The 19740-nt window shown below is 56.5% G+C and overlaps 1 protein-coding gene across 1 annotated transcript; it reads right to left on the bottom strand.

The window, feature by feature from the left end:
• Positions 1-758: 758 nt before the first annotated feature.
• Sox10 (SRY-box transcription factor 10) lies at positions 759-10008 on the bottom strand. The gene is made up of 4 exons (XM_036209024.1): positions 9787-10008; positions 8800-9311; positions 4605-4873; positions 759-2541 (listed from the first exon to the last, which is right to left on the bottom strand). Exons 2-4 carry the CDS (start codon positions 9225-9227, stop codon positions 1838-1840), a joined length of 1401 nt encoding a protein of 466 aa, XP_036064917.1. The 5' UTR covers positions 9228-9311; positions 9787-10008; the 3' UTR covers positions 759-1837.
• Positions 10009-19740: the final 9732 nt, after the last annotated feature.

Here is a 19740-nt window from a genome sequence, read left to right on the forward strand (position 1 = left end):
TTGCTACTGTGGCACTTCCTGTCAGAGCAACTTGGTAGAGATTTCCCCTGACCTTGGAGATGTGAGCTTGGCAGTGGCATAGGTCATGGCCACCACTGAAGACAAACTTGGGGAGCACAGATGAATGGAGTTGCTTGGGTTAGACTCAAACAGGCTGCTGCTGGCGTGGGCTCGCTCTGTGTGTGTGTGTGTGTGTGTGTGTGTGTGTGTGTGTGTGACAGGTTTCTGTGCACTGGGGGAGGTGATGGGTGGGGAAGCGTAGCCACGGAAGGTCATCCATGCATCCTATGGAACCCGGCCTGATGTGTGTATGTGTGTCATACATTTCTGTGCACTGGGGGAGGTGATGGGTGGAGAAGCATAGCCACAGAAGGTCATCCATGCATCCTATGGAACCCGGCCTGACTGCTCACCTCAGGAACTTGACCAGCCCACTGCCCCTTTTGAATAGCTGTCCCTTGAGGTCCTGGCAGACGCCCCTGTCACATGAACAGAGTGGCTATAGTGAGCGGAGCAGAAGAGAGTGAGTCAGAGCTGGACCTGAAAAGAATGGGTGGCCCCCGTGTGTGTGGCTCCCTTCTGAGGCCTTGTCCCTGGGCACCGGCCCACCCATCAGGAGGCCGGCTGTCCTGGGTCCCACCACCATCCCCATGTCAGGGGAGGAAGATCCTAGGAACGGCTCACCTTTGCACTCTCCTGGCTGCTTCCAGAAAGCTTTGAAGAAGTACAGGTTTGTGGATAAGAGACCAAGAGACAGGCCAGGTCAGGCCACCAAGCAGGCGACCGGAAGTTTTGATTTTATTACTTGGAGTGCTTAATGCAAGTTAATGGGGACTGGAGTAGCTAGAGGGGGGGTGGGGGGGCGGGAGCATGGCGACTATCCAGATAAATAAGGGGCAGCGATGTGTTACATGTGGACTGGGCTGCAGAACAGGAGCTGGGGAGATGGAGCTACGTACTTTATTAAGGTACCGCTGGAGCAAAGGGCAAGGGGGGGATGTACATGGCAGGGGTTTAGTGTCCAGCCTGCTGCCAGCAGCCTGGGTGCTGGGCTCTGGGACTAGGGCCCGTGCAGTGCTCACTCAGCCTGGGGACAGGAGGCTGACCATCAGGAGGCCAGAGGAAGGCTGGGTGAATTGCCTCTGACTCTCTCCTGGTGCCCCTGCCTCCTCACTTGGGGTGGGCCTTGAGGTGTGGGAGGTGATGGGGAAGCACATGGGGGCTCTCCTCAATTAGACAAGGGAAGAGGTTATTGACACAGGATTGGACCTGAGGACCTCTGCCAGTTCCTTCCTGTGTTCAGGTGGGGAGGGGGCATTGAAGGGATCTGGGCGTCCATTGAGTATCCCAACCTACTCCCCACAAAGCTGTTCAAAGCTGCCCTCAGCGAGTCCTTAGGGACAGGACAGAGCCAGCTCCAGGCTTTGAGGCAGGTCCCTGGGAAACCTAGCTCTTAGGCACTGTGACACAGTGGCACACGGGCTTTGAACCCCTTCCTCTCTAAGGAGGAAACGGGAGTGAGGCCTCCCACCCTAAGGCTTCCTACCTCCCTGAAGGAGTGAGCAGGACTTCTCAGGTCCTGGGATAGAGGGTCATTTCTAGGGGTGAGCGGCCCCTCACCCTCAGTCTGGTCCTCCTCTGCCAGCTCAGTCAGGCCTGGGCCTCCAGAGCCAGGGTAGGTAGAGGTCATCAGGGCAGGAGCTGGCAGAGACCTCCCTGCTGCTGCCAGCCTCTGCAGCCTCCTCCACAGCCAGGCCCGAGGTTGATGGGGAGCAGGGCACACAGGCTGGGGGAAGGGGCCCTGGGGCCAGGTGGGGACTGGTGGTGATAGCCCTTTCTAAGGTCGGGACAGAGTCGTATATACTGGCTGCTCCCAGTGTGTGGGACTGTGGGACTGGGGCCCTGAGGGGCTAGGGTCAGAGATGGCCGTATAGAGGGGCCGCTGAGAGGGCCCCATGTAGGAAAAGGCTGAGTAGAGGCCAGAGGCCTGGCCTGCATGGCCATAGTAGGGTCCTGAGGGCTGATGGTCAGAATAGTCAAACTGGGGGCGTGAGATGGAGGGGAAGGCGGAGCCATAGTGGGGCAGACTGAGGGAGGTGTAGGCAATCTGGGAAGTGGATGGCTGGTCAGTGTAGTGTGGGGGTCCCTGGGGGCCTGTGGTCTCTGTCTTCACCTGGGTTTTGGCATCCACACCAGGGGGCGAGACCGTGGGCAGAGCCACACCTGGTGGCTTGGAGATCCAGGCAGAGTGTCCACTGGCCACAGCCAGGGCACTGCCCAGCCCGTAGCCAGCTGCTGAGTAGCTACCCACGTGGCCTGGGTGCCCGTTGGGTGGCAGGTATTGGTCCAGCTCAGTCACATCAAAGGTCTCCATGTTGGACATTACCTCGTGGCTGATCTCCCCGATGTCCACGTTGCCGAAGTCGATGTGGGGCTTCCCGCCCTCCCCCAGGGAGCGCCCATCCCTTTTGGGGTCTGCCTTGCCGGACTGCAGCTCTGTCTTTGGGGTGGTTGGAGGGGTGGGAGGGCCATGGCTCTGACCTGGATAGGAGAGGCGGGGGAGCAAGAATGAGCAGGTTAGAGGCAAGTGGGCCCTAGAAGGCGTCATGGCCCACCTCTAGGCAGCAGGCTGCTGACCTCTGAGACCAGCTTCCCTGACATGCTGCCTAATGGCTGACTCTACTGGGTCATGCTGGGCCATTGTCCCGGACCCTGCCTGCTCTTCAGAGCACTGTTGACATCTCTTGGTCACTCTCCCTGCCTAGCCCTGCCTGCCCTGTCCACTTTGGGCTGTCATCTCTTACCGCCTCCAAACAGCACTGTGCCCTCTTCAATGCAACCTCAAGCCTAGCTCCTCCTTGCCCTGCTCAAGGGGCACTTAGATTACTGGCCCCCTTTTCTTGGCCTGTTAACATTCTCATCCGCACATCTCAGCACTGCTAAGTACCAGGCAGTGTGCCAGATGCTAGGGAGAAATGGAAATAAAATCGGGCCCTGTCTCCAAAAGCTTGCAGCCATGGAGAGATAAGAGCCCCCCACAAGGCTGTAGAGCGGTAGGTGCTGTGTGACGGGACATGCAAAGGACTGAGGAGACTAGAGAAGGAAGCCACCTGCTGTCCCAGGGATGTGGGGAAATCTCATTAAGTGCCTCTGAATGTCCCAGAGGCTCTGATGATGAGATTACATGTAAGGAAGGTGACTAGATTGAATGTCCCATCACAGAGACACAAATCCGTGGCATTGCACTATAAGGCTAGAAGCCGCCAGGGTCAGATCGCACCTTCACCCTCACACTGGAGGTAGAGTGGGGTCCTTCATTAGCCAAGGGCTCCGAACTTCCGGGGACCTACCAAGGCTTGGATTCTGGCTCTGCCATTCACTGTGTGGCCCTGGGCAAACCCTCAACCTTCTTTTAAGCAGTGTGTTAGTAAAGCAGAGATGAGTCAGAGAGCCTAGATACTGTGTGTTGGGGAGCCCTCCTTGATTACGTCTGGAGCTGGATGTTTCCCGGACAGATAGATTCTGCCACCTGAGTCCTGAAGAGGCTTCTCCTATGTGAGTTTCTTCCGGTGCCTCGTTCACTCCATTCCATCCCTACTCCCCCCTCTAGACTGTAGGCTCCTGAGCAGAGACCATGGGCTTCTCTTGGTGGGCTCCTGGTGTCCTCTCCAGTGCCCGACACAAAGTAGGACTTGGCTTGTCTTCTGATGGCAGAGTTTTCTGCTCACTGAGCACTGTCTGCCTGTCACGTTGGCACTTTGCTCATGAGGAACACAAAGAAGGCATCCTCCATAGAGCCAACCCTAAGTCCTGGAGTCTCACCACCTGGGCTCAGACCTCATCCGTGGAGCAAACTACTTTTTCTGTCTCCTCATCTATGGCACGAGGGCGATCTGAGTTGCTGACAGCCCCGCCATACCATTTCGGGCTGATTGGTTGGTGGAAGGAATCAGGACACACAAGGCAACCAGCCTGTGCCTGGCACACTGAGTACTCGGTGTCAACTCATATCCTTAATGAGAATTAAATATGAATGGGCTATGTTTGGTCCCTCCCTAGAATGTACTCAGCATCACCCTAGGGTGGGAGATGTAAGAGGCAGTGATTTCCTCTCCACCCATGTTTGATCACTCACCCCCACCCTCTGGTTTTTCCAGACAGGGCTTCTCTGCATAGCCCTGGCTGTCCTGGAACTCACTCTGTAGACTAGGCTAGCCTCGAACTCAGAGACCCACCTTCCTCTGCCTCTGCTAGGATTAAAGGTGTGCACCACCACCACCTGTCTTTTTGTTTGTTTGATTTTTGATCACTCTTTTCTCAAATGCACCCCTCTGCCCTTTCCTAGTAACTGCTGTGGTGTTTTCTCATGGCATGGCCTCAGCATCATGTACCCTCTGGCAGCCCCAGATACCTTGCCTAACTATAAGCTACCAGATTCCCCAGGAGCTGCCTCTGGTTTCTGTACTCCAGCTAGGGGAACTGCACCCCTGGCCAACCCTTCCCAGATCCCAACTCAGGCTGGGGAACTCTCCAAGGCCTGGCTTCTCCCAGCCCCACAGCAGCTCTGCTAACAGCACACTGGTGGCTCCCAACCCAGCACTCACCTGAGGGGTGCTCTGGGTTCCCGTCGGACATGGGAGAACCTTCTTCCGGGTGCCGGTGGTCCAGGTGGGCGCTCTTGTAGTGAGCCTGGATGGCAGCAGCCCCTCCTTGCTCAGCATCTCCGCCTGGGCATTCTGCGTCGCCCTGGGCCGCCTTCCCATTCTTCCGCCGCCGGGGTTGGTACTTGTAATCTGGATGGTCCTTCTTGTGCTGCATCCGGAGCCGCTCAGCCTCCTCGATGAAGGGGCGCTTGTCACTCTCGTTTAGCAGCCTGGGGGTGGAGGACACCAGAGCCAGCGTGAGTGGTGAAGCACCCAGGCGAGCTTCCCTCTGAGTTTCATTCCTGGGATGGGGAACCCAGAGGGCAGGGCCAAGGCAGGGCTGTGCCCTATGGTTAGTGCCCAGAAAATGCCCCAGCCTGAGGTGGGTGTGATCTCTGTCCCCTACCTCTCAGTGGCCAGAGGGCACCAGGGGCCAGCCTCTGAGCGTGTGGTAAAAAGGAGTTACAAGGGGCAGGCTTCAGTTCAAGGAGAGGGAAATGTTCCTGGTGCTAAAGCTGTAGGCAAGAAGAGCTGGCCGCCTCATTGAAGGGTGAGCTCCCTGGCTCGCACCCTAGAGGTGCATGGACAGGAGCAGATGGCTGCGGAGGAACCCAGTCTCTGCTACTTACTAGCTGTGTGCCAGACTTTGCACAAGTTACTTCTCTGAGTCCGAGTTTCTTCACCTACAAAACGAGGATGATAACATCTACTTCACCTGGGTGTGTGGTCACCAGAAAAAAAAATATATATGAAGTGCCTGGGCCTGGGGAGGGAGGGGCTTGAGAAAACAGGTGCTATTCTGATGGTGCTTGGGGAAGAGGTGCACAGGCGAGCCCGAGGGTGGATCCTCAACTCTAGAAAAATGATTTGGTGACATTTCTGTATGGTGGCATTGGGGGTTCTAGGTGTCACTCCCTATCTGGGACCCGGGAGTGACAGAGAGAGGGTAGAGGAATCTTGGGTCTCTTCCCAGACTCCGGGACAGACTGAGGCCAGCCCATGGCATGGAGAAGCCGCCATTTCAGCACCCCACCCATCCGACTCCAGGTTCAGGTCCAAGTTGGAGGGTGGAGGGTACCAGGTCTTGCCTGCCCCTGGGTAAGGAAGAACAGACCCATGGACTCCAGACACAGGGACCACTAGTCTACTTTAAGGGTGTCTCTCCTCCTGTACACCCAATTGGTGCCCTCTTCTCCTAGGCAACAGAAGACCAAGCCCGCTCTCCGGGCTGGTTATGCCAGGCACCTTCTAGGCAGCAGGGGCGGCGGCAGCATTCCTTTGCAGCTTAGCCCTGGTCTGCCCTGCACCCTCCCAGCAATCCCCAAAGGACCCTCTAGCTGAGCCAGACTCCATTTGGTCAGTGCACTTTCCGCATAGATAGAGACCCCCAAAGCTAGGCCTTAAAAAGAACCACATAGCAGGGTGGTGAGGTTCTGCTAGCATGGGCCCAGAACAGATGCTCCTGGGGTGGCTGGTGACACTGGATACTCTCCCCTACCCTTCTCAGTGTCCCCTGCCCGGCTGGCAACCTGAAATCACCAAGAAAATGGCAAGGAATGTGGGAGAGGGCCACACATATCAGAAGTGCAGGAAGGTCAACACTGGATCCTACCATCACCTCCCAAGTTGCACTGGACCCAATTAGCCCTAACAGAAACCTGGGGGTGCTGTGCGGTGCCAGCTCCAATCTTAACCCCGCTCCCTCCTCCAACGCTGTGCAGGTCCTCACAGCCAGCCTTCACTCCTATACAAGTCCTCACATTCAGGGCTGCCCTTCTCCACTGTCCCCTCCGACACACACACACACACACACACACACACACACACACACACACACACATACACGCCAGCTCAGTCCTCACTTGCTCCTTTTCTTTCCACGAGCCTTTTGGTTTGGAACGGGTGGATGGAGAAGGGAGGCTGGTTCCCAGCCTAGTAGGAAGCTCCTGGTAGGACACTGGCTGCTGTTATATGTGTCCTCCGGTCAGGCCAACAACTGAGCAAGAGCCTGTGTGACTCGGGGCAGGAGAGGCCGGTGAGCCCCTATAGGAGGAGCTTAGCTGTAGTTTCCACACAGGTTAAACAGCACCCAGCATCCCATGCGTCTGCATGCAACCGTTCCTCCCCAGATGGCAGCTGGGGTTAGTGTGCCAGGTGCTCACAGGGCCACCCAGGACCCGTGTTCAAGCGCACTGATCCCAGACTTAGGCTCAGCTCCCCTCAGTCTGTGTTTTAGGCTGTTTGCCAGTTCTGTCTACCCAACCGTCCACGCTCCTGATGTTCTTGGAGTCACGAGCTTGGGAAAAGTGGGTTCAGACCCTTGGTGCAACTGGCCAGCCCAGCCCACATTCGGGTGTCCCGGAGAACCCCCATCCAGGGGCCCTGGTAGCTACCACCTGTTGACACAGTCTTGGTTCCTTAGCATTGTTCTGCCATCCCTGGGGCTGGGTCCTCGGCCCTCAGGGCTCTCCTGCCTCCCCTGTCCCAGGTGGACTGCTGTGGTTACAGTCTGAGTGGCAGCCAGGGACGAGTCTGCCGGAAGGGGACTAAATCAAGGGTTCTAGAGTGGGAGCTGGGACAGGGACCGCGGAGGGACTCCGTAAACTCTTGGCAACAGATGGTGGTGGGAGAGTGGGGGTCCGTTTCTCACTGCTGTTACAGATCTGGACGGACCTTGGACAAAGGAGCTAGCTGCCACTGCTTTTCCAGAGCAGAGCCGAGCTCTGGGCTCAAAGCAGCTGGCCATCCAGCTATTGCCTGGTCTGAGCTGAAGCTGAGGAGGCTGGGGGAGGGGTGCCAGGCCTTCAGCAAGCACATGGCAAGTGCAGGCCAGGAAGCTGCTTCCAGAGCACTCTGTTCTTAGGGAACTGACTGGGCCTTCTACTACTTCCAGCCTTGGGTCTTCATACCAGACCAGCAAAGTGGAAGGAGCTGACTCCTCTAACAGACCTCAAGTCTCCTCCAGCATGGAGCCCTCCGTTCTCCGGTTCTCTGCCCACCCCCAACACTCCAGACCACTCCACAGAGTGAAGTGTGACTCGCCACTGTTATTAGGGAGAATGTGGGGATAGCCTTTAACAAGGATTGGTGACTGGACTCTGTCGCCCACTGACCTAAGTAGTGTGTCTCTCTTGCGCCTGTCTCTTGGAAGGTCTAGTGGGGATCAGGTGACCTCAGCAGTCTAGCATCTGCTGGAGCCCTTCTTCCCTTTTGGGCCTGGCCCAGGGTGCCCGCGGTGTGTCGGGGTGCGCCACACATCTGCAACTGGCCAGGTGAGCACAGGGGTCAAATGTGCACCCTGGGAAAACGTTGCCCCAGAGTTTGAGGCCAGCCTAGGCAGCCTAGGGCTCTGAGGGACCCTGGCAGGAAGCAGGCTTCCTCCTGGCTAGGGTGCTCCACTCCAGTTCTTGAGCTTGGGGAAGAGGTTGCTCAACCATTGGGTGGAGCCCAGGGAGGTAAGATGGCGCCAAAGCTGGAGAGAGTGGAAAGGAGCGAGCAGCTTGGTGGCTCCGGCCTCTTTTTGTGTGCCCTCTCTTGGGAATAAAGAAGCCCTCAGTCTAGAGGCTGGGGTCGGGAAGGTCTCCCAGGGCAGCTGGAACAGGAGAGACCCCGTGGTAGCAGGGAACAAAGTTCTCCATACTCCGCTTTCTCTCCGTTCCTTGTTTTCCCTGCAATCCCTCCTCCTCCCCTCAAGCTCTCTCTCCATCTGGCTGCTTCAGTGCCGCAGCATCGACAGCTAGACCAGTTCTCTCCCAGTTTCCCACATTCTCCCGACCACTGACACTGGGCGGCAGTGGCACCCGAAGTGTGTGAATATGGGATTGGGTGGGGGTCATCAGAGCGTCCCACCATACTGTCCTCCCTGCCCACCACCCACAGAATTCCAACCACGAGGGGGCGCCTCCCCGCCCTCCATCCCAGGATGGGGAGGCCCAGCCTAGGCCGCTGGGGTTCTGAGTTCCAGGGTGAGCCGCCAGAGGAGCCCCCACGAGAGCAGTCTGGGTAGATGGGTGGGCCAAGTCTCAAATCTGGTCTTCTAAAGAGATGGTTGGCCACCCCTAGGAGAGGGGCCTGGGCGATCCTACTCTGGGGCCCCAGGCTAGCCCTAATGCCCGCGAAGCTAGGGCCTGCGGGGCTGTGGCGGGGCGGGGCTCACCTCCAAAGCTTGCCCAGCGTCTTGCTGAGCTCCGCATTGTGGAGGTGCGGGTATTGGTCGGCCAGCTTCCTGCGCGCCGCCTGTGCCCACACCATGAAGGCGTTCATGGGCCGCTTGACGTGCGGCTTGCTCTTGCTGGCGCCGTTGACACGCACGGGCATGGGCACCAGCGTCCAGTCGTAGCCGCTGAGCACCTGGCTGACCGCCTCGCGGATGCACACAGGGAACTTGTCATCGTCTGTTTCACCGTCCTGCTGTTCCTTCTTGACCTTGCCCAGTTCGCCGGGCCCCGGGCTGGCTCGCAGGCCTGAGCCGCCGCCGCCGCCGTCGGGTCCCAGCGACGGCGCGCTGCCAGGGGACAGGCAGCGGGGCTCCTCCGAGCCCACGGGGCTCAGCTCCACCTCTGATAGGTCCTGTTCCTCGGCCATGTCGCTCCCGACCGCCGCCGCCGCCGCCTCGGCCGCCTCCCCCAGGCCCACCGCCGGGGTCCTCGCGAAGAGCCCAACGCCCACCTGGACAAGAAGGAGGGCGCGATGGAGGGGCGCTGTGCGCCACCCCAGGCTGGACGCGGACGTAGCCCCGAGGTGGCGGCCTTCCTTGCGCGCACTAAACCCACTTGGGCCTGGGCCCGAGCACATGCCAGACCCTAAGTGGGTGCGTCCCGCCCCCACCTCTTCCCACCCCCACCCCCCCGATCCCAACCGTCTCTAGGTGTGGGTGGGTTTTTTCCTTAAACCTCCTCTTGGGTGGAGGTTTGTTGATGGAAAGGAAGAAAAACGGACCCTTTATTCGACTCTAATCCGGGCCCCTGGAATTTCCCACCTTTTCTCTCAATTCTCCTTCCCCTCATCTGCCCTGACAGTCTAGGGAAGCTGGGTGGGGGATGCCTGCTTGCCTGTGTGGTGTCAGCCTCTCCCACCCCAAATTGGGGGGGGGAACCCAGGCCCCTGTTGGCAGTCCGGACCCAGGGGAGCAGTGCGCACTCACCTCCTCCGACCTCTCTTCCAGTCTGGGGCTCGTCCTGAGGAAGTGGAAAACCGTGTCCCAAGGTGTGCGGTCCAGCTCGGGGCTGGGGGGGTTGACGCTGATGGACTGGGAGGGAGGGGCTGGGGGCCCTAAGCCTCAGGCCACGGCCTCGTCTGGACGGAGCCTGAATCCTCACCACCAAACACCCTGGCTGGACAGCCTGAGACTGACTGAGCCGCTGCAGACGGCTGGGGAAGGAAGGAGGGGGGGGGGGGGGGGAAAGGGGGGAGGGAAGGGCAGAAGGTGGAGCCTCCAGCGCTGCCTTCATCCCCAACACCCAGGACGCCTCCACTCTGCCCAGCCCCCCCCCCCCCAAGCCCTGCCCGCACCGCTGCCTAGGCCCGTCTCCCTGGACTGAGCTTGGGTTTGGGCGGCTGGTGTGAGAGTTGGAGCATTTTACGTCTGGGAAGGGACAAATGCAGGTGGCGCAGTCAGAACCTGTTGCCTGGGACCCTAGGCCTCTGCCTCAGGTAGTGGCATGGGCTGTTGACAAAGGACTAGAGGGAAAAGCGAAGAAAGCCGTTAACCTGAAAGGGTGGCTGCCTGCCTGTGTTGCTTAACTGAAGAAATCCTCCTGAGTCCCACTGTGTGCTGGGTACCGCTGCCAGATGGCCACACTGTCACCTTCTCCTGCCCTCTCTGACAAGGAGGGCAGGGAGCCGCTGAACTACCTTTGCCCAGGACACATACCCGCTTCAACCCACAATCCACAATCTCTAGATACCAGCATCCAGAAGACTGGACTGGTCCAGGGTAGAGACACGGGAGGCTGAGGTGGGGTGGGTGAGGATCATCTTCAAGAAGGAAAAGGAAGAATTCGGGGTCTCACTCCCATGCTGGGCTCTTCCTCTCCTGGGAAAGGGAAAGAGTCCCAGCCCTGGCTGTCATGAAGTCCTTCAGTGTCCCACACTGAGAAAGGAACAGACTGCCCTGGCTCTGACCCCCTTTTCTCTGCCCCTCACTCCTACCCTTTGTTCTTCCTATCCATCGCCCCAGGGCCCCTTTCCCCTTGCTCATGTCCTCGGTCACACCTCCACAGGCATGGATTGTCCCTTTCTCTCCTCAGTGAAGGCAGCCTTTCCTGGTTAAGTGACTAGGAGGAACTGGGGTGCCCACGGAGGGACAGAGGAGCCTGGGTCACACCACTGACAATGTGTGGCTTCTCTGTCCCTCTTAACTGTACAGGTACTGTCTGGAGTTGGGCAGGAACTGGGGTCTGGAGAATCAAGGCCTCATGATTGGGAAGGCCCCAGGGTGGATAGTGGGACACAATGAGATAGTCACACAGGGTGAAGGCATGTCGAGGGGGTGGCAGACATTGGTAACACACACTCACACATGCTTGCGCACACACAACCAGCCAGACAATTGGGCCAGTGTGTCTGGGGCTGCAGAGCCCAGTGAATTAGGAGTTTGATAAGGGTTTTCTCTTTCTCTCGCTCGCTGGCCTTGGACAATCTCCCCCCAGTTTTCCTCGACGCCACCCCCGACGCTGCCAACCCTCCTCCCCCCGCCTCCCTTCTCTTCCCTGTGCCCAGACTCTTGTTCGGGGCCTTGAAACAGTGAGCTGTCTTTGTTCGAAATACAGGTGAACGGCAATCATGTGATTAACACACACACACATAAAAAGCTTTTTAACAGCGCCCGCCCGGCCTCAGAACCGCCCGGAGAGAAGCCGCCTAGGATGGACAGAGGGACTGAGCTACGAGCATCCAGCCAGTCGTGTCCGGCTCCCCTGCAGCGGTCTCCACCGTCCGCCCGCTGCCCGCCTGCCTGCCTGGCATCTCTCTCCCGGTGGGTCCCTGTTCATCCCTCCACCCTTTGGTCCCTCCTCTTGGAGGGAAGGTCTCCTCTCTTTCTGTGGCTGAGCCTGAGACCCCTGGGGCATGGAGGAGTGCTGTGGGGGAGTGAGCCCAGGATCATAGGAAGCTGCGGGGGGGGTCTCACAGCCGCTGCCCTCTCTAGTTCCTGCCACCACCCTCTTGGGCCCAGCCGCCAGGAAGGGGTGGTGTGTGTGTGGGGGGGGCTCTACAGATGGTTACACCTGGTTTGTGCTCTGTCTCTTTCTCGTCCCTGCACACAGGTTCTCCTGAGTGCTTGGCTTGGTTGGACCCTGCCTCCCTACCTGCTGAGAGATGCTGCTCAGGCAGTCAGGCCTGGGGGGGGGGGCAGAGGAAGGACTGTACGTTGGCTGAGGGATTCCCCCTGTGAAGACGACATCTGTGAGCAACAGGCTGGCAATCAGGGTGCCTTCTGCCTCGGTTTAGGCCTTAGGGACCCAGTTTTCTCCAGCAGGTATAGGCCCCATTTTCTCTACAGAGCAGGGAATTAGGAAAATGGAGAGGGTCCCTGCTGAAGAAGACATCAGGCCTTGGAGATGTCAGGGTGGCCAGGAGGGCCAGGGCTATCATCTGCTTCTTTCCCAGCTGGTAGCGAGAGGGGAGGGGTTGTTTTCTCTCCCTTCCCAACCCTATCCCAGGGATGCTTGTGACCCCCTGCCCCACACCCTATCAAAGCTGGCCTGAGAGGAGGGCTCCTCCCCGCCATGGGTAAGGGGTGGTGCTGGTGTATGCTCCCCAGCAGAGGGCCAAGTGTAGTGGAATCCAGGCTTCCTGCCATGGGGGAGGCCAATCAGGAGCTTCCTGGGTCCAGTTCGTGTTCCTTTTCGATGGTCCCAAACTCCCTCAAAAGATAGCCCTTGGGAGGGACCTGAAATCTTTCAGTCAGACTGGAAGTCCGCTGCCAGGCTGAGTCTCTTGAACACTTCTTCTTTGGGGTGCTGTCCTGCCCAGCAGCAGGCTTCACCCATGATCCCCAACCCCGAGCCCAGGCCCCTCATCTGTCCCATGGCAGAGGAATGCCATCCTTCCCTACCTTGGAGGATATACAGAGGGTGAGAAGAAGCCTGCTGTGTGGCAGAACCAGGAGCCTTGAGGCGTTAGGATGGCTCCAGAAAGTTTGAGCCTTTGCTCAGGAGCTAGGATTACAGGTGTGCACCACCACATCAGCTGTGTGGAGTTAAAACAAATGTTGATTCAGACTCAACATGTCAGATTCTACACCAGACTGGTTCATTTTGAATGAATTTCTGGGAAGGAGAGGCAGGTATACTTTATTTTATTTTTGAAATTCCCTTGGGTTTTCTTCAAGAGGTCCCCAGAACTCCAAGACTGGGAGGGACCCCCTGCCAGATCCAAAATCTCTAAGAAGAATGGATGGGATGTGGACTCTGAGCCAGAGAGCCAGTGGCCAAACTTGTAGTTATGCTAAGATGTCCACGGAGTTTGAGGGTGTGGCAAGGGGGGGCTGTGCATTGGGGAGGTAGAGGCTCAGGGTTAGGGTTAGAAGTCAAGAGTAACCCTGACATCCAACCAGCCCTGGGAGCCTCAGCTTGTACTGGGGGGTGTCTGGGGGTGAGTATGTACCCTTGAATACCTTCTAGGCCGCTCCATCTTGCCAAGGCTATGTCTTCCTCTGTTTGGATATAGTGGAAATGATGTGTTCTACCATTTGTACCCATGTGGCTCTGGGCAGATTAGTCTAGGAATGCTGGGACCTGGTTTTGCCTGTACAATGTTGACAATTTCATACTTTTACTGCCTGTATCTTTAAAGTAAGTGTGTGTATGTAAGGGAGAGAAAGAATAACACACACACACACACACACACACACACACACACACACACACACACACACCTGCTTAGTAATAGCAGTAGGCATTCACTAGCGAAAATGATGGGGTTTTGGGCTAATGCCGAGAGACACGGTGGGGTGCTCTCTCTTCATCCCCATGGCACAGGCACCTGGTTGTAGACCCACCTCCAGGAATTCGGGCTCTGCTTGCTTTTGTAATACCAGGGAATAGGGAGTGGGGGAATGGAACCCTGGGCCGAGAGACTCCCACATACCAGGCAAGCACCCATATCCAGCCCTGACCATCAGGAACTTCTCATATGCCTCTCAAATCCAGGCTCAGGCCAGGGTGGTATGTGATGAGCTCCTGCCTATGAGTGGGCCTCCATGCTGCACTTCTGTGATAGCTGCTCCCAGAGTCTCCCTAACTAGAGTGGACTCTGCCCAGCTCTGAGGGCTCCCTATGTTTGACTCCACTCTCTCAACAACCCCCTGCCTGAGTCTGGTATCCTTATTGTTCAGGGAAGCTGAGGCACAGAAAGGCTGAGGGATGGGCCCATGCTCAACCAGCTAGTTAAGAGAGGTTACAGAGGGCTGGAGAGATGGCTCAGAGGTAAAGAACACTGACTGCTCTTCCAGAGGTCCTGAGTTCAATTCCCAGCAACCATATGGTGGCTCACAACCATCTGTAATGAGATCTGGCGCCCTCTTCTGTATATATAATAAATAAATAAATCTTTAAAAAAAGAGAGAGAGATTATGGATTGAGACCTGGGGTTTGTTTCTCTGGTCCAATCCCTGATGGCTGTCTGCTGTCCCTAGACCCCAGGTAGAGCCACAGGGGCTGCTCCTTTCTTCTCTCCTGCTGGGCTGGGCTATTGACCTCAGCCACCTAGCCCTCTCACGGGGCCTCCCCTAACATTTGCCTGCTCAAGGTCTAGTCCTTGCTTGCAGCCCAGCTAAGAGTCTAGAATTTTTCCCTCCTTCCTCCAGTGGAGAGGTGTGTAGATGTGTATGTGCGTTTCCTGTGTCTTCTCTTCCTGGCCCAGCTTGGTGGTCAGGACTACCGTCCATTTCTGTTGCAGCCCTCTGAGGACCGACTTCATTGGTTTTGGTTGCTCTGCAGCCCAGCATGCCTTGCAGTAGGCCTTGAGTTGAGTTCTTACCTAGGGAGAAAAGGAGGAGGCTGGAGCAGGCAGGCAGGGCTTCCTGGAGGTGGAGGGCTTGTGGTTCTGAGGCAGGAGGAGTATATATGTTCCAAGACCTGACCCAACAGGGGCTCTGGCACTGCCCTGTTTCTGCTCTGAGCTGGAGGCCATTCCAGGGGCCAAAATCTTCCTTCTTCTAACCCCACCCTCTCCGGGAACAAGGAAGTTGGGGCTGGTGCCCAGTGCCGCCTGAGGCAGCCTGGCCTCTGCCCCCTTCTTAGAAGCCCTCAGAGACGGGGACTGCCTGTTCCTGTCATCAGACTCAGCTGCCCCAAAGCTCTTCCTACTTTCTGCTTGGAGCAGCTCAGTTGCCTGGGCCTTTTGTGACTGCCTTCTGTGCAGGGCAGGGCAGGGGGCCAGGAACTGAAACAGGAGGTGATGGTGGCAGGTCCAGGATTTGTTTAACCAGAACCTAAAACCTAGCCTGAACCCTAGAACCTGACATGACTGAGTCCTCCACGGATGATGTAGACTGGAAACACCCCCTCTGGAGCCCCCAAGTTCCAACTGCTGCAGATGCCTGGGTTGCCCTAACTACCTTCCTCCTTTTCTGGGTCTTAGTTTCCCCATTTGTAAAGTGAGGGGCAGGCAAGATATCTTGAGAACCTTGAGAGCCTGTGTCCTGCTTTATAAAGGAGGCCAGTGCCCAGCCCGGTGCCTATCCTTTGTACACCTCAGTGCATCCCTGGGTCTCTCCTGAGGGTGAGGATCATGGGCAGACATCACATCCCCCTACAGTTGTAGTAATGTGTTTCTAATGATGTGTTGAAAGTTCAAGGTTCCAGAGTTGAGAAATTGCCTTTTACTTAAAACACGAACCCTCGATTATTTATTTATTTATTTATTTATTTATTTATTTATTTATTTACTGTTTATTTTCAAGACAAGGTCTCACTATATAGCTCTGGCTGTCCTGGAACTCACTACGTGGCCTCGAACTCACAGAGAAACCCCCGATTTTGTTGTTGTTAGTGTCCTTGATGCTTTAGAATAGGGTCTCGCAGCTGGGTGGTGGTGGTCTCAGCGGCGGGGCACGCCTATAATCCCAGCACTTGGGAGGCAGAGCTAGGAGGATCTCCGTGAGTTCCAGGCCAGCCTGGGCTACCAAGTGAGTTCCAGGAAAGGCTCAAAGCTACACAGAGAAACCCTGTCTCGAAAAACAACAACAACAACAACAACAACAACAACAACAAAAACCACCAAAAAAAACAAAAAACAAAACAAAACAAAAGAATAGGTTCTCACTACGTGGCCCTGACTGGCCCAGGCTTTGCTTGCTTTGTGGCCTAGGCTGGTCTCGAGCTCACTGTCTCCTGCTTCAGACTCTTGGGTATTGTGATTACAGGCAAGTCCCACAGTGTCTTTCTGCTTATGCGCCACTGTTTTGATGGATGACTGTCCCATCACTCCAGAGAGGACAGAGAAGCCAGGGGTGACCTTGGAGGCGCCTCAGTACCTAAGCCCAATGTGGCCTTCCCCAGCTCTGCCTGCTTTGACATTTGTTGAGTGGCTCTGGCTCTTTTCTCTGACTGGGAGCCTTTCCTGCTTCCTGTTCTCCCCCTCCCCTCCCCTCTCTCAAAAGGAAAGGGAGAAGGGCTGTGATTTCCGCTCTCTCATCCCCACACTGAGCTCCCAATCCATGGACCCCAATTTACCCCTGCCCTTGGCCAAGGCCACCCCATAGGCCAGCCTGTCTTCCATCACCTGCCTTGCTTACCCACTCATAGGCCCTTATCTCTTTTGGTTGTGACCCCAGAGCTGGGTTCTGCTCCCCTCCTCGGTGGGGCTACATGATGAAGATCCATAGGAAAAGAAGGGACCATCTGCACGTAGGTGTGGAGGTCGTTTGAGGGCCTGGGAAGGCCTGAGCTAGCACTCAGGGTACACAGCGGTGGGTTTGAATCCCACACCCCCTTGCTTATCAGCTATGCTTCCTCTGCAAATGGCTTAAGGCCTCTGGCTCTTATCGTCTCTTCAGGCTGAGGTTGGGATTAAAGCAGATCTCGTTGACAGACATTTAGGACGGCCCTTGGGTCGTGGTCAGGCCGGTCAATGGCAGTCACTGGTGCTAGCTTCTGCCACAGGTACTGTCCTTCTCTTGAGCTTCAGAGTGGTCCCTGCCGCTTGTGCCTCTCCAGGAGCCCCTGAATCTGCTCCCGCTAACCCAGGCCGAGCAGGAGCAGGGTCCCGGCCTGCTGAACCACACAGAAAAGGAAGCAGGTGACAGCGGTCATGTGATCGTCTGGTTATGGGACTGGGCATCTCTGTGACTTTTGCCTCCAGGACTTCTGAGGACATACCCAAGGGAGGGCTCTGTCGTCTGGAGGGTAAAAGAAGAACTTACATATATATGGGGAGTTGCTTTTCCATTCATTCATTCACTCATTCATTCACTCATTCATTCATTCATTCATTCATTCATTCATTCTCAGATCCCCAGGTGCTTTCTAGGTAACATTGTACAGGACCAGGGAGGGAGGCCTGGAGCAGAGGGACATGGCTGTGGACACGGGGCTGTTCGTACAGGGGAAGCTGCATGTGGCTGGTGGAAAGGTTTCATTATGTCTAGTGGTAGTTGTCAGCAGCTGAGCAAGGGGCTTATTGAGGTGAACAGCCGTCGACTCCCCACCTGGGATTCCTTGTCTCTTTTTTCGGTCATCCAGGGTCCCACCCAGGACTAGGCTGGGTGTGAACTGAGCCCATTCTTTTGTTCTCACGTGGTTTACTTCTGTCCCCAAGAAGTGAAAGTGGGGTGATCGGAGGGATTTGGGCATTTATGTGACTTTGATGATGTCACTTCATTATGAGAAAGGGAGCTGAGTGGTGTGGAGGCCGGGGCACCAGGGCCAGAGAGACCAGAGTTCAAGTGCGGCCTTTGTCCCATTTACCAGGTCAAGCTATCTAATCTCCCTGCGCCTTGATCTCCTCATCCGTAAAATGAGGATGGCGACACCTGCCTTATGAGACTGTCGCAAAGGTGGACAGTAACAAGGAATGGTAAAGCTCTGTGGAGCTCTGAGACAAACCCGGACAGGGTGTCGCCTTTTCTGGGTGACCCACATGGATTGTGAGTTAGTGCCCAGCATTCGCCAGGCACGGCAGCTGATGGTCTACATGAATAGGTCTGGACCGTCATGTCCCTCCCTAAGTGAAGAGGCCCCGTGTGGAGAGCAGGGTCTGTGGAACGGGCCTAGGGGGTGTATGTGCACACATCAAGGAGCTGTGCTTCACATGGTGTGACCTAATCTTCAGCCTACCCAGCCCAGCCACCTGTCTTCTGGTCTTTTGTCTCACCCCCACGTGAGCTGAGACATCAGAGTATGAGTGCCTGATGTTTGTTTGTTTTTGTTTTTGTTTTTGTTTTTTGGAGCTGAGGACCAAACCCAGAACCTTGTGCTTGCTAGGCAAGCGCTCTACCACTGAGCTAAATCCCCAGCTGAGTGCCTGATGTTTGGGGCTTCGATCCAGAGTCAAGTCTTGGTGCCTGGATCTTGGCAGGTGCAGTGAGAGGAACTGTTCCCGACTCTGCTAAGGTCCCAACTCTTGTGTGTGACCTTGGAGAAGTCAGCTGCCCTGTACGTGGAGAGAGTTGGCTTCGGACACCTCTAGTGCCACATTCAGCATCAGGGGGCTTCAAGTCCTACAGGGAAAGGAATGCGCCTAGCTTTGTCTCTGTCTAGGCTGCTGCTTCCCAGCTGAATGTGTAAGCATATTGCAGTAATTCATAAGTGTTTACTGAGCCCGTCGACCATGGAGATACCGCACTAAAAATCCTCCTCCCCCACCCTCCCCTGTAGACCTGTGCCCTGGGCCGGGTCATGCCATTCCTGCCAACCCTGTGGGGCAGGAGCACACATGCCCTCCCAGGTGGGTCCCTGCTTAGGGCTCAGCACAATGGTCAAGTCTACAGACAGACCCATGATCCTCGAGTACCAGAACGCCCCTCTAACGGTTCGTGGGACTTTTCCCTTATGGCATATTGCAACTTATGATTATGTGTTTATTGTCAGCTCTACATGGTCCATCTTCCCTGAGGAGCACAGTGTTATGGCTGCTCAGGGCAGGGGTAGTGATGGTGGTATTTGGTGCATGGTGGTGCCCAGGGCATGACTCAAAGAAGTGACTCAATGAAGCCTCATGGGGAGAGGCATGGGGAACTGGGAAGAGGTTAGAGGTGAGCCTTCTACGGGTCCCTTGTATTTTGAAGGCAGCTGATCGGGTCTTGAGTTCTTCTTTTCTTGGAGTTGGGGCCCTGGAATGGGACATAGCTGGCTGGGGAACCAGGCCCCTGGTATCTAAACAAGGGGAGGAGGGGGCAGAGAGCTGAGCTTGCTCCACCCCTTCCCCCAGCAGTCAGGAAGGACAGGGCAGATCTGTCAGCCTCAGATGCCACCCGCCCCTCCAGGGGACCCAGCCCTGAACCCAGGGAGTCAGGGTGGGGTTGGGGGGGGGACAGGAAGCTCCTATGTCTTCCCCTCCTCCCTCCTATCCCGCCTTCCACCCCCATTCTGGTGAGAGCTTGCAGCCTCAGGCCTTGGCACTCTGAGGATGTGGGTGGGGATGGGGGGAAGAGGGGGATACACAGACACGACAGAAATTCTATTCCTATCCATCCCTTTCCTCTCTGGGTTTTTGGGTGGCTACTGCCCTGGTAGCCCCTGGAGATGTGCCTGGACCTTGATGACAGAGGGACAGGGAAGCACAGTGGGCATTGCCCCCCTGGAGCCCATCCTGCAGGAGGAAGAACAGGCTGGGACCTACAAGCTTCCCTGGGAGGCCAGGCCCAGATGGGAATTGCTAGGTGGTCTCAGGTGGGATACAGCTCATCTCCGGCCACCGCCACTCTCTTTAGCTGCCAAGGTAGCCCCCAAACCGGGTGTCACAGCAAACTCTTTGGAGAACTAACTTGTAAATATGGATTCCCAGGTCCCACTTGGAGTTGCAGATTGGGGTAGAACTCTAATTTTAAAAGTTCAGCTATGAAGATGGACCCGGCAGGGACATTTTTGGAGCATACTGCTTCCAAAGCCCTCTTCTCCAGCCTCAAAACTTCCACCAAGTGGACGGGTCTCTC

This window comes from Onychomys torridus, chromosome 16 (genome assembly GCF_903995425.1).
Source record: "Onychomys torridus chromosome 16, mOncTor1.1, whole genome shotgun sequence".
NCBI lineage: Eukaryota > Metazoa > Chordata > Mammalia > Rodentia > Cricetidae > Onychomys > Onychomys torridus.

Excerpts from the sequence above, each read along its gene's own strand:
- Sox10 (XM_036209024.1), bottom strand. The coding sequence starts at position 9,227 with ATGGCCGAGGAACAGGACCTATCAGAGGTGGAGCTGAGCCCCGTGGGC. Across the intron at positions 4,874-8,799 it reads ACGCTGGGCAAGCTTTGGAG|GCTGCTAAACGAGAGTGACA; the intron begins GTGAGCCCCGCC and ends CTCCACCCCCAG. Across the intron at positions 2,542-4,604 it reads GAACCCAGAGCACCCCTCAG|GTCAGAGCCATGGCCCTCCC; the intron begins GTGAGTGCTGGG and ends TCTCCTATCCAG.